Here is a 14,045-nt window from a genome sequence, read left to right as displayed (position 1 = left end):
GATGCTCTTGGAATACAGTATTGTGCAGAATTTCAGATTTGATCTATATGTGCACTGGTTTTGCTAAGCCTTCTCCCTTTAAAATCAGTGGGGATGAAGGGAATGGGCTACATTTTGAAAGACACAGTTGTATAAAAACAAAAAACCTAATAAAAATAGAGAATCAAATAAGATTGGGAAAAATATTACTGTCCTTATTAGTGTTAGTATTTAGGATTCCCACTTTTCCCACACTCAAGAGTATTTTATGGCTGAGTGCACACATTAAATACTATAGTTCTTGCTAATTTTTATACTAGGGAAAGGAGTTGCAAAGTGCTAAGTTAACTTTGAATGATAAGACTCAAAATTTTAAATCTAATTTGTCTTTGGATTTTGACTACTCGCTTGTATAGTTCTGGAGTAGAAGTGATTAGATTCTTGTTGCATATATAGATTCTTATGCAATATGGTACAAAACTCAGAATTCTGATAGATTTTTACAATTGCTGTGTATGCAGCCAAATTATTAAATGAATTTGAAAGTTGTGTAGTCTACCTTCCTTTCAGAAAATCATTTGGCCAAGCAGTTAATTGTTTTTGAGCTTTTAGTGAGAATTATGTTTAGGTGATATTGTCATTCATAAACATTATATTTGGTGCTATAAAGGAAGAATTATTATATGCATGTGACTCTCGTTCCCTGGAAATTGTGAGGCCTAGATAAACAAGACCAACTTAGCATTTAAAAATGAAAATAAAGAAATAAATGATTATCTTTTCCTATTCATATTGTGAATCCATTTAAGATGCCTTTTAATGGATCCACTAATTATATCACTTTTGCAGTTTCTCATTTAAGATGAGTCAGGGCTTTGGGAGAAACTTTTAATCATATATGATTGTATCTGAACACATAACCTAGAATGAGGATTTGAAATAATTCATCTGTTTAATTAAAAATAGCTATAACATATTTTCTCAGGGAATAAATTTTTCTTTATTTTTTAAAGCTTCCTGCACAGCTTATGGATGAACCAATGATAACAAAGGAAATGTATGAAGTTGCCATTTCCTTGATTCAGTTGTTTGACGAATTGGATATGAAAGAAAATGGGTAAGAAAATGAGGAGAATGACTTTTTTTTTGCTTTGAATCATTTTAATAGTACATTATGATATTAATATGTGCTATAATTTATACCATAACTTTTTAATCTTATAACAACATTTCTTAGAAACATTTCATTGAGATGTTGATTCAGATGCTGTGATTTGATAATTTTATACTTCAAAAGAAATTTGGGATTGCTAGTTATAAAAGCTGAGACAGCCTAAAGAGAAGCCTAAAGCCTTCAATTCGTATTGAATCTGCTTTTCCAAAATAGAGAAGTTATATGTCTATGTTAGATTTAAATGAAACTTATGAATTATGTTGATTAAAGAAACCATTGAAAGTTGATGATCTTTGTTTTCTAGCTTATCTTTCCTAACAGGTTTTTTTCAGCATTATAGGTAGTCTAAATTTTATGAAAATATCACTCTAAGGATTGAATTGCTTGGAATTTAGAATTCATTTTCTATAGTGTTGGAAAGTAATTGTTAGCTTTGGAAGCAACTTCTGTGGGAAAACTTTATTCAAATTCCACTTTGGGCCTTGAAGAATCAGAAATATGAGGCATGAAGTTTGTGACTATTATGATGCCATCATAGTAAACTTAGAAAATATATGATGATGAACATTAAATTGCATGTAGTTGAAATAAATATACCTCATTACAGATACCTAAAAATTATCCATTCCCTGTCTTTGATGCATCTCAATCCCTAGCAGCACATGCCTTTACAAACTTCTGATTCTCTACTTTCTCAGGTGTATAAAAGTCTAAGCAAATTGCTTGGCATATAGTAGGTGTTTAATAACTACCTTTTGGTTAATTGATTGACTCTTCCAGAAGCTCTGGCTATCTGATGGTGGTTTTTGCATCTGCAATAGCACCAGCTTTGATATGCTTTTAAGCTTCCAGAGGTTTAGAAATTCTTGTGTTTTTTTTCTGAGTTCTGTAGCATAAGCCATCATGTAACTAGATTCCCTAACATTATCCCAAGTCATTAATTCATCAAACTTCTATTATGTACCATCATGTTTGTGGCTTAGTACAAAATCAAAAACAGAATTCTCCCCCTCCCCCTTCATTTTGCTGAGGGGATATAATACATGTTGGGATGAATAAATATAAAGTAGTTTGAGGTGGGAGAGGGTGTAAAAGAGAGAAAAAGAGAACAATTTTATAGGTGAGGTGGTTCTTAAGATGAGCTGTAGATAATGAGAGACTCTCTTCCCACAGCTTGTGGGAAGACCTAAGTGAAGAGAGAGAATGCTGAATTTAGGAAACTCAGTGGTTTGGTGAGGCTGGAGTATAGAGGAGGATTCATTAAATAAGACTGGGAAGGCAAGTTGGAGCCCAACTATGGTGGGCTTTAAATACTAGCTTGCAGTGTTTTTTATCTTAAAAGAAATAACTCTTTCCATTGTGCACCATTGGATTGAGTTCTTGATATAAGTTGTTCTAACTTGCTGAGTTGTTGCTATACTTTATGAAACTTTAAACAGAGGTTTTTCCGTTTCTCTTTTTGCTTTTTGTATTTTTGACCTGACTCATGTCTGCTTCTCTGATAATTTCTTTTCATTGTTCTCTAACCATTGTCATGGTGAAAAATGATGATGATGGTGATAATAATAATAAGATCTGTATCTATATAACACTTTAAAGTTTGCAAAGTGCTTTACAAAAATCCAGTTTTATCCTCATCACAATCCTGGGAAGTAGGTGTCATTAATATCGCAAATTTGTAGTTGAGAAAATTGAAAGAAGAAAGTTATTTAATTTTATTTAACTTAATAGCCCAGAGTCACATAGCTAGTAAAGGTATCAGAAGAGATCTTCCTGATTTCAGGTAAGTACTTTGTCTACAGAACCATCATATAATTCCAATTTTGTAAATTATTTCATTGCTTGACTTCAGACAGTTCACTTTTATTCTTTAGGCTTTAAATTTCTTCATTGAAAATAGCGGTTGAATGAAATTATCTCTGCCTTTACTTTAAACTTTAAATTTGTGATTTTATGATATGATATTTATCATATTTGTGATATTTATGATACAATGAAGAAAATGAATGTGTAATTTTCTTTTCATTTCACATTTTTACTATTAGAGACAAAAACTTGTCGGGTACCAACTTTGTGTCAGAACGCAGTAGTGTGTTGGTTTTTTTGCCAGGTGAGTATTCATTTTACATTTTATTTTGTTCAGAGAAGAAAGTGTTTGATTAGGCCTTTTTAAAAAAAAACAGAATAATTTTTTCTGTTGACTTTTTTCTTGTCAATGAGAATATGAATATAAATAAATTTTTTCTTGTTATTATTTATATTTATATATATATTATATTATATTGTTAGCATTCTTTTAACAATAACAAATAATTAAACTCTTTTTAGGAGGTGATATATTTTGAAGGACAATTCTCAAGTATCGATAATTTAAAAATCTAAATTACCAGTAAATTAATAAAAATGTCTTTATTATCTTCAGGATTTAAGTGGTATGGTTACAAATAGTACATAATTTAGTAGTTTTGAATAAATTTTATATATGATAGATTGATACCAAATAGCCCTGGAACACACTTTAATCTGTAAAGGACATTAGAATAATAATTAAATTTGTCTTACATTGTTTTTCTTTTCAGAGATTTTCAATATAAGGGTTATTTTTAAAAAATCCTGAAGGAAAGTACAATTGATTAATTAATAAGCATTTTTATGCACTTAGTTCATTCGTGTGTAGCACAGTGCTTAGAGCTGAGAATGCAAAGCAAGTAAAAAATAGTCCCTGCTCTCAAGGAGCTCATGTTCTACAAAAGGAAAACAATGTGTAAATGACTAGATGGAAATAGAGTTAGATGGAAGATACTCAGAAAAGGAAAGACATCAAGCAGCTCAAGGGCTTAGGGACAAGCCTTTAGAAGATGGAGTTTGATCTGAATCTTGAAGGAAAACATGAGAACTAAAATGTAGAAATGAAGGAGCATAACATTCTGGCATGAAAGGTAGTCAGGACTAAGGCCAAAGGTAGGAAATGGGGTGTGAGAAGTGGTCACATATATACTTGTAGGAGATCTAATAGAGTCTCAAAAATTTAAAAACAATCCACTAGCAGAAAATATAGCAATGTCCAAGATGGCAGAGAGGTCAAGGTAAATGAAAATTGAGAAAAGGCCATAAGATTTGGCAGTTAAGGAATTGGTACTCACCTTGGAGGAGGACATTTTTAATTATTGTTTAGGTTGGAAGCCATAAGAGATGAAGTGTGGAGGCCCTACTTGTAGACGATTTTATCAAGTTTAGTCAGGAAAGGAAGGGGGTGAGTTAGAAAAATGCCAAGTGGGAATGGAAAGACTTAAGTGAAGGTTTTTAAAGCATAAGTAAGTGATTGTGGCCATCAGGAAAGGATCCAGTAGAAAGATGAAATGTTCAAAGATTTTAGTTGGATAAAGGAATATCAGAGGTTATGGATATGGTAGTTATTTATTACATATGTATGTGGTAGTAAAACACCTATGGGTGATGGCAGTTATCATGTCTTTGAGTACTTGGGATATATTACTCATATGTCTTTAAGATATTTGCTGGTGTTGGAAAATAGTTTACTACAGTTAGTGTTTGAATGTTTTGCTACTGATGAGATATGGATAATGTTTTAAACATTTGATTTTTAAATGCAGGCTAAAATTTAAAACGAAAAACTTAAACTTATTCCTTTAAACTTCTTAATTATGTTCTGCTTAGTCTAAGACTAAAATTGGGTGTGTAATTCTTGTATACTTCCTAGTACTGCAGGGAAAAATGAATCTGAAATATGATATTCTTTCTATTAGCATTTGAATTCCTCTTATATGTATTATATGAGGAAAAATCATCACGTAGAGCCGCAACTCAATGCATTTAAACTTATTCTGTTTAAAAAATTTTAGGTTAATAGTTTCTCTGAACCTAAAAAGAAATCAGAAAAAGATCAGAAGATATGAAGAAATGAAATATGATAAATGATGCATGAATTTGTGTTCAGGGACTAGAAAAGTGAACAGATATATATTTTCTTCTTCCCTATTATTTAATAGTAAATGTTTTATTAAATGGGATGACTATAGTAACACAGAAATTACAACAAGGAAAAAACAGACAAGCCAACACATAGAATTCATTTCAGAGGTAGTGAGGTATTTTTTAAGGCCTTATATATCTCTCCTTGCATTACTTAACAGGGATGGAAAAAATAACCCTTAATGAAAAAAAAAAATTGAATATGTGAGTCAGTATATATATAGGCAGTGCCTTTTATAAAAATTAGTTGAATGTAGATATACATACATGTTGATAAGTCTATCTTTTTGATTCTTATTTAGAGGAAACAATCTTTAGACTTAAAAGGAATGTGTCAATTCTTTATTTAGTTTTATGAGTATCTTCCTCCTCAAATGATTGCTTCAGAGGGAAAGGAAGAAAGCATCTTTGAATTTAACATTTGAAAAGGGGACTTGAGTGTAATCCTTCTCTCAGAATGATTCTTTTAGAAGGGAGAAAGACGACTTAAAGACCTTCTATCAAATAATTGCCTTGGATGGGGGGGGGACATCTCAAAAGAAAAATGTTTGGAAATACTGCTTGCAGAAATTTTCAATATTATGCCTCTTATAAATTGTAATACAAAATGGGGGAGTAAGCAAATTCAGATGCTAGGAAAAGCATCCTGTCCTCATTATGCCATTGGACCTGTTGATTCTTTTGGTTACTATATTTATGTATCTTTAGGAAACAAAAGTGTATTTATGATGAGTAGAAACTTGCACCCTTGTTTTGCAAGGCATTAACAAAATTTTTTATAGGATTAAAAAATTAAATCTGTTCAAGATTTTAATCTTCAAACTGTTGGGAAAACACATTTTAAGGTTGACAGAGAACTTCATTTAAAAGTATAGATATTATTTTGACCTATCCAACAGATCACATATATGGAGAGTAGAATATGGAAATAGAACAAGAAATAAAATGGATAGAACTTATGTGAAAAATTATTATCTTGATTTGAACGTTGATTTTTGACAAATTAAAACTTACGTTTTAAAGCTGACTCTTTTCCTCTTTCCCCAGGTTTAGGTGAAATAAACTACATGCATGAACTCCTTACAAACATGGTTCACAAAAGGTAGTTTAAAACATACAAAATTGATTGATTTTTTTTAAAAAGTTGAATAATTTCTGCATAAAATGAATCTTACAGCCACCTTTAAATAAGAATAATCAAAGAATAGTCACTGATCATGTTCTAAAATATATTATGTAAAATTATTAACACTTTAAATGTGTTTATAAAGAACCACTAGTCTTGGAGTCAGAAAACCTTTAGTTTAAATCTCATCTTTGATACTTAATAGCTCTGTAATCTTAGGAAAACCATTAATCTTTTTTGAGCTTTAATTTCCTTAAAGAAATGAGGATTTTAACATTCAGAATATCTCAGAATTGCAAAAAAAAATTTTTTTTCAATCTTGAAATACTATATAAATGTAAGATATGTGACATTTTATGTCAGTATTCTCTTTTTTAGATTGCAGGTTTATCCTCTCCATTCCAGTGTGACTTTGGAAGAACAGAATAATGTATTTTTAACTCCAGTCCCTGGGTATAGAAAGGTGAGAAAATTGGAGATAGACATTGTAGTTCCATGTGTAAACAATCTAGTAGTTTCTTTTCCTAGCACTTTTCTGTTTAATGTTACTCTAGACAGATTATGGGGCAACAAGGTGGTGCAGTAGAGGGTGCTAAGCTCTCTTGAGATCAGCCCTGAATTCAAATCTGGTCTCAGACACTTATTAGCTGTGTGATCCTGGGCAAGTAAATTATTGTGTTTGCCTCAGTTTCTTCATCTGTAAAATGAGCTGGAGAAAGAAATGGCAAACTATTCCAGGAAAGAATACCCCAATAAGAAAACCCCAAATGGGATCATAAAGACTAGGATACAATGTGAAACAACTGAATGTTAGGCAAATTATTATTTAATCTCTTAATGCCCCCAGATGTCTCTTCAAGAATATAAGTTGCAAGAAGATTCTTGTCAGTTGTGTAGAGGAAGTTGTTCACCTGCAACACCATATTGATGAAATCACTGTGCCACATTTCTCATTTTCTCTTTTCCTTCCTCTCCTCTGCCTCCCAGTTACTACATTTAGGGAAAGTAATCACTCTTTTGATTTATTTCCTAAATTATGATTTTGTGATGAGATAACATTTCTGAATGAAAAGAGGGCTGGCCTTGAGCAATGTCATTTTCCTTTTCCATACTGGCAATGTGACCATGGGCTCAAATCACTTAACTTCTTAGTGTTCTAAATAACTAACAAGATAATAAACTACCAACAGATTGCCAGTCTACATTGTAGGGAAATTTTTACATGATGAGTCTTCTACAAGAATGAGATTGAGGGTCCAAACCCCTTGCTCATCAAAAAGAAATTTCTGTGTTTCAAAATTATTTGTTTAGACAGCTATGTGAATAGTTCAGTATGCCTATATTTTTTCATCTTTGTTTAAATTCATGCATCTACTAAATATTTTTGATTCTTCCATAATGTCCTTTATGTCTGTAGTCTCCTTTCCCTTTTCACTAGTGCCAGAATTAGTAGATTGTCATTACTTCTAGACTGAACTTTTATAGTAACCTTCTAACTGTTCCTATTGCTATTTTAATTTTTTTCATTCTCTGTCCATGCGACCTTCATAAAGCACTTCTCTGATCACATTAGTCTGTTTTTTTTAATGGTTTTCCGTTGCTTCCTAGGTGGAAGTATCATTGCACTCTGTTTCATCTAATTTAGGGAAGCTTTAAAGTTTTCACAAAACACACAGATTAGGAAGACAAAGTAAAAGGCTCTAATGATAGGTTTATTTTTAACTCAAAAGAAAAGAACAAGGCTTAACTTAGACACCCAAGGGGCATTTACAACAGGAAAAGGGAAGAGATGGCATCAGGGGAAATGATTCATTAGCTGCTTAGTTTAGTGGGGCATTACATGAGATATAATCTCTAGCCTGTGGCTAGAAGGGGAAAGGTCTTGCTGATTCTGTGAGAGGCTCCTTCCAAATTTGGCACTTCAGGCTAAATTAGGCTCTTGTTTCTCTTCTTGAGTCCGATCTGTAGTTTACTGGTATCCACTAATGCCAAAATGAGGTCTTAGTTAGATACGTGTACTTCTTCATCTTTGATGGTCATAGAGTGATCACAAGTAAGTAAGATTGCATGGGAAATGGAAGGTTCCAGGTATAGTAGAATCTAGAAAAGATAGTAAATAAATGCCAGACATAAAGAGGAAGTGCTTCCAGAATTGATTCAAACTGATACAGGAGACTTAACTGAGTTTCATTGGAGAAATGATGGACAGAAACAGCTACACCCAAAGAAGGAATACTGGGAAATGAATGTGAACTATTTGCATTTTTGATTTTCTTCCCGAGTTATTTTTACCTTCTGAATCCAATTCTCCCTGTGCAGCAGGAGAACTGTTCGGTTCTGCAAATATGTATTGTATCTAGGATATACTGCAACATATTTAACATATATAGGACTGCTTGCCATCTTGGGGTGGGGGGAGGAGGGAGGGAGGGGAAAAAACGAAACATAAGTGATTGCAAGGGATAATGTCGTGTAAAAATTATCCTGGCATGGATTCTGTCAATACAAAGTTATTACAAAATAAAATAAAATTTAAAAAAAAAAAAAAAACTGATACAGGAAAAGACCATGCTTGAAATACTAGAAAAGGTTTTCTGAACTACCACAGTTGTAAATTCCTTTTGATATTTAAAGCAGTATACCCAGAATTCTTAACTTAGAGTCCAGGAACTGTTTAAATATTTTAATAATTCTATTTAGTTATAATTGGTTTCCTTTGTAATCCTGTGTATTTTATTTTTACATATTTAGAAGCACTGTTGCTTCTAAATATACATGCTTCAATGTAATATGTCAAAGGAGTCCATGATATAAAAAAGATTAAGAACTTCTGTTTATATTATTTACTTTTGATCTATTTTACTATTAATATCTTTATCTCACTAATCACTTTGATGTACTTGTCTACCCCAAATAGGTTGCTTTTTTCTTTTTTTTAATAGCATTTTATTTTCCCAAATATATGTAAAGATAGTTTTCAACATTCATTTTTGTAAGAATTTGTGTTCCAAATTTTTCTCCCTCTCCCCAAGACAGCAAGCAATCTTATAGAAGTTAAATATGTGAAATTTTAAAAAACATTTCCATTTTTGTCATGCTGTCAAGAAAAATCAGACTAAGAATGAAAAAAAAAAAGAGAAATAAAATAAACAAAAAGGTGAAAATACCATGCTTTAAGCCACATTACAGTCTCCATAGTTCTCTGGATAATAATTGGCATTTTCCATCCCAAGTCTATTGGAATTGCCAATAAATGGAATTATCATTGAATTGTTGAGAAAAGCCAAGTCTATCACAGTTGATCATCACATAATCTTGTTATTACTGTGTATAATGTTCTCGGTTCTGCTAATTTCACTCAACATGTACATGTTCGTGTACATCTTTCCAATCCGCTCTGAAATCATCTTGTTTATTATTTCTTATAGAACAATAATATTCCATTGCATTCATTGCTTATTCAGCCATTCCCCAACTGATGGCTATCCACTGACTTGCCAGTTCCTTGCCATTACAAAAGGGCTGCTATAACATTTTTGCATATATGGGTCCTTTTCCTTAAGCTGCTTATTTTCAGTGTTCATTTTGATGACTCCACCTAGTCTAATGCACATCCAAAAAAAGAAAATCCTCTAGAGTACCTGCTTTCTTTGAGCTTCCCATTTCAGTTTTGGCTGGCATTTATTAATTATTGGTGTTTTCCTCATGTCAAATCTTAATTTCAGTTGCCTCTTAGAAATTTCCACTCACTGTTTTTGTTCTGTAGCTAAGCAGAGCATGTTTAATTCCTTGTTCCATGAAAAAGATTTTCCAGGAATAGAAGATGGCTGACTTATTCCTATTGAATCATAACAGATTAAAGAGTTTTTTTCCTTTTATTAGCTAAACACCATCAGTTTTTTCTATCACTCTTTATTCAGTGGACTTTGAGCTTTTTTTTTTTTTTTTAACCATACAGGTTGCTTTTCTTTTGAGGTTTTTCAGTTCATTCAAGTTCTAAACCTACAAAATTCTGATTTCATTCTAACCATACTTTCTAGTAGCTCATTTTTTTTTTTTGTCTCTTGCCTTTCTCCCTCTTTAAAAAAAAGGGTTTTATTGATGCTCTTTTTTAATTCATTAACACATTCTCACTTTAAATTATAATAAGATTGATCAGTTAAGGAGAATCAATCAGCATTATGGTCATTTCTGACAACAAATGCTTCCTCTGTATCAGTAGTCCAGACTGTGTCTATTATGAGGAGGAAAATATGTTCTACCCCTATTACTTTGAAATCAAGGTTGGCCGTTAAAATGATCATAATTTTGATATATTTTATTGTTATTTTCTTTACTTTTTTGATATTTAAAACTTATTCTTTTGGCTAAGGTTTGTTCTATTTAATTTTATATTTCTTCCCAAATTTCTCACATTTACGGGTTTCCCTTGAATGTAGCATAATATTTGCATTAGTTTTTTTTTTAATTTTGTTATCATATTTTCAACTCTGATTAAGCTTGCAGTTGTCTCCCCAAACTTGTACTTGTGAACTTTTGAACCCACTTATATTTATGTTTATCCTAATTAAATTTCAACTTAAATGATTCAGCACAGTGATTTAGTTTGTCAATGCCTCTTTAAATCTAGACTCTTAGTCATGGAAATTTGATAAAGATATTTTTTATGCCTTACCCAAGTGATGGATACAAATGTTTAACAGACTAGAAGATACCCGTAAGGCATTCTAATGGAAACATTTTTTAAGTTTACATTGAACTATTAATGATTTGTTTCTGAGTTCAATTATTTTATCAGTTCTATTCATTGAAATTTGAGCCCATCTGATTGTCCTATAGTCTTCTCTCCAGTTTTTCATTCTTTCTATGAGAATAATATGATACATTATCACTTTGCTATAGGCATATGTATGTGTATCTATGTGTAGAAATATATCCCCCTCTTCCCTCCTACCTGCTCTAGAGTTCTCTCATAGATATTTCTTACTTAAATTTATACCTCTTAGGGTATCTATCATAGTAATCTGTCAACAATATAACTACATATATACTTTCATCAAGACCCGTGATTTTCATTTATTTAGGGGGCTCTATAGTGAGAACATTCTCTTTACTAATTCAGATCTGTACCTAGTTGAAACTTTTAGGCTTAGAGAATTGCCTAGAGTTGTGATATCAAATTCAGATAAAAATGGGGCCACTGAAGTAAGGATCCCTGTAGGTATCTACCGACTTAAAAATATATATATTAAATATTTATTAAATATTATTTAAATATTTCCCAGCTACATTTTAATCTCTATGTTTAATACCTCTATATTCCTCTGGCCTGAAGTTAGGTCAGTAAGACATTAATTGCTTTACCTAGGGTCACACATTCAGTATATTTATTGAACTCAAGTTTTTTTGGACAAGGCCATTCTTAGCTTTACTACTTGATACTGGATAATGTATACTGGATAAACGATGGTTGTATAAACAAGCTTAAATGGAGCTAATTTGAAAACCTACCTGGTAAATCACTTAGGAGAAGACATAGCATAGTAGGTTGATAGGAATAGAAACTTCAATGACAACTAGTTGTGTGAGAAGATCACACAGTTTTCCCTAAGCTTTTGATTTATTAACTGTAAAAATCAGTAACAGCAGGCCTTTCTTAAAGAATTATTAGGATAAAAATTTTTTATAAAATCTTAAAGCACACTCCAAATGTGGGCTATTAATGCTTTTTCATGTTAGCAGTATCATGTAAAAACTTTTACTCCATATAGCCATTTAAAATGTTCCATTCAAAAAGATTTATGCCTGGAAGTACCACTGAGGAATTTTATGACTTTCTCATTTAGAGATTCTTTTTACATATTATTCATTGAGTGTATACATTATGTGATGTTTTCTTTTTACCAGATTATTTTATCTACAAACATAGCAGAGAGCTCTGTCACAGTGCCAGATGTTAAATATGGTAAGTGACATATCTATAAATAAAAGTAAAAGCATTTGCAAGTATTTTCCTTCCTTTATCTTCCTTTTTCTCTCCCTTTCCCCCTAGGCTAACATCCTTTATTGGATGAGAAAACTTAACATAATTTCTTTTCATAGTTCTCTCTCTTTTTTTTCTGTAAGTACTTCCCCAACTCCTACTGAAATCACCTGTTAGCTGAAGTGACTGCTATTAGTGGATTTTTATGAAATTGGGGGAAAGCTATGGGAATGATTTAAATCAAGATTGCATTATTGAATTGTGCCTTTGAAACTGGGAAATAAATCTTATTCTTTCATGACCCTGGGGGATTGCTCTCCTCTGTCACTGAGGAAGGTTGAAGATATTAAGTAGGAGATGCACTAAGTCCCTGTAGTGGGGGATGGAATTTAAATATTTAGGATAAGGCTAAAGTAGATGAAACAGAAACAAATAGAAATGAAATCATACACAGGGCAGTTTTCAGTAGCAGTTGTAGGGCAGCTTGGGCAATATTGAATCTTATTAATCCATATAATTCCTTCCCTCTTTGTGAAATTGTCAGGGGAAAGGAAGCAAAATTGTGGTTCATATAACTAATTTTTTATTTCTAGCTTCTTGATTTGACAGTGGTTTTTAAAAAAAAGATGTCCTGTCATATTTCTAAATTTGTAAATACAATATTCAGTTCTATAGACATTTGAACAATTATTATAAACTAGTAGTATCACATGCACATAGCTAGTTTAGTTCTTGTATAATTTTGAATATTCTCCAAATTGGCATGCCTACTAATTTTTAATATTGTAAGCCAATATCAAATAAACGAATGTTATTTGTCCCCGAAAATATATCAGATATGTGTGTATATGTATTGCAAGAGTCAGAGGACTTTATTATTAAAGTTATTTGCATAGATTTTCTATGGAATTGCTTTGGGTTATCAGGTATCATTAATAGTTTTAACAATTCATTTCAGTTTAACAAATAATTATTATGTGGTTACTATGTAGTTGGCACTGCTTTGGCAGGGATTTTAGGGAAATCCAGGGATATTAGAACAATCCTCTTAAAGGAAGGGGTAAAATGTCTTTTGGGGAAAAAAGGACAAAAAAGAATAGTGAATAAATTATGAATTTATATTATTGCAGATTTGGAAGGGACCTCAAGGTCATCTTAACTCAAATCTACCTAAAACATCTGTTTATAGTTTATTTCTAAATGCTAAACATCTACCATATATTTTCTTTGATAATTTTGCATACCTCAATAAGCTTATACTGTGTAAGTATTTCTTCTTAACATAGTATTTGTGATTTTTCTTGCCCCCTTTTCTTGGTACAGTTATAGATTTTTGTTTGACTAGAACACTTGTTTGTGATGAAGACACTAATTACCAGAGTCTGCGACTGAGCTGGGCTTCTAAAACCAGTTGTAATCAGAGAAAAGGTAAGAGATATTATTTTGTTGTATGTAATATTAGGAATAGTCAGAAACGCTATTTTTTTTTCAAATTAACTATAAGGGACATGTAAAATGAGACAGTATCTTGCATTCAAAGAAAAAACATAGAGTTGTAGAATATCTTTACATATATATGTATGTAATATCTGTGCTTAATAGCAGCCATATCTGTGGGTGGGGGATATAGGGATTTAAAAAAGAAATTTGCATAATAATTTTGTTGTATATTTGAAAAGAATAACAAGATATCCATAGTAAATTTGCAGTTTTGTGTATAGTCATTGTTTTATGATAGTATGTTATGGAAATGCTTGTTTTATTCTGTAAATTAAAAATTAAACAATTTT

At 31.6% G+C, this 14,045-nt stretch overlaps 1 protein-coding gene across 1 annotated transcript in view; it reads left to right on the top strand.

The window, feature by feature from the left end:
- TDRD9 (tudor domain containing 9) overlaps nucleotides 1–14,045 on the top strand; it is a 173,195-nt gene that overhangs the window by 84,243 nt on the left and 74,907 nt on the right. The window contains exons 8-13 of the mRNA XM_051978276.1: nucleotides 993–1,096; nucleotides 3,199–3,263; nucleotides 6,194–6,248; nucleotides 6,651–6,735; nucleotides 12,180–12,237; nucleotides 13,579–13,683. Of these exons, the coding sequence (XP_051834236.1) occupies nucleotides 993–1,096; nucleotides 3,199–3,263; nucleotides 6,194–6,248; nucleotides 6,651–6,735; nucleotides 12,180–12,237; nucleotides 13,579–13,683 (472 nt within the window). The remainder of the gene's footprint in view (nucleotides 1–992; nucleotides 1,097–3,198; nucleotides 3,264–6,193; nucleotides 6,249–6,650; nucleotides 6,736–12,179; nucleotides 12,238–13,578; nucleotides 13,684–14,045) is intronic.

Source organism: Antechinus flavipes, chromosome 2 (assembly GCF_016432865.1).
Source record: "Antechinus flavipes isolate AdamAnt ecotype Samford, QLD, Australia chromosome 2, AdamAnt_v2, whole genome shotgun sequence".
NCBI classification, from domain to species: domain Eukaryota; kingdom Metazoa; phylum Chordata; class Mammalia; order Dasyuromorphia; family Dasyuridae; genus Antechinus; species Antechinus flavipes.
The sequence above is the reverse complement of the archived record's forward strand: the minus strand, read 5'-3'. Positions and strand labels throughout refer to the sequence as shown.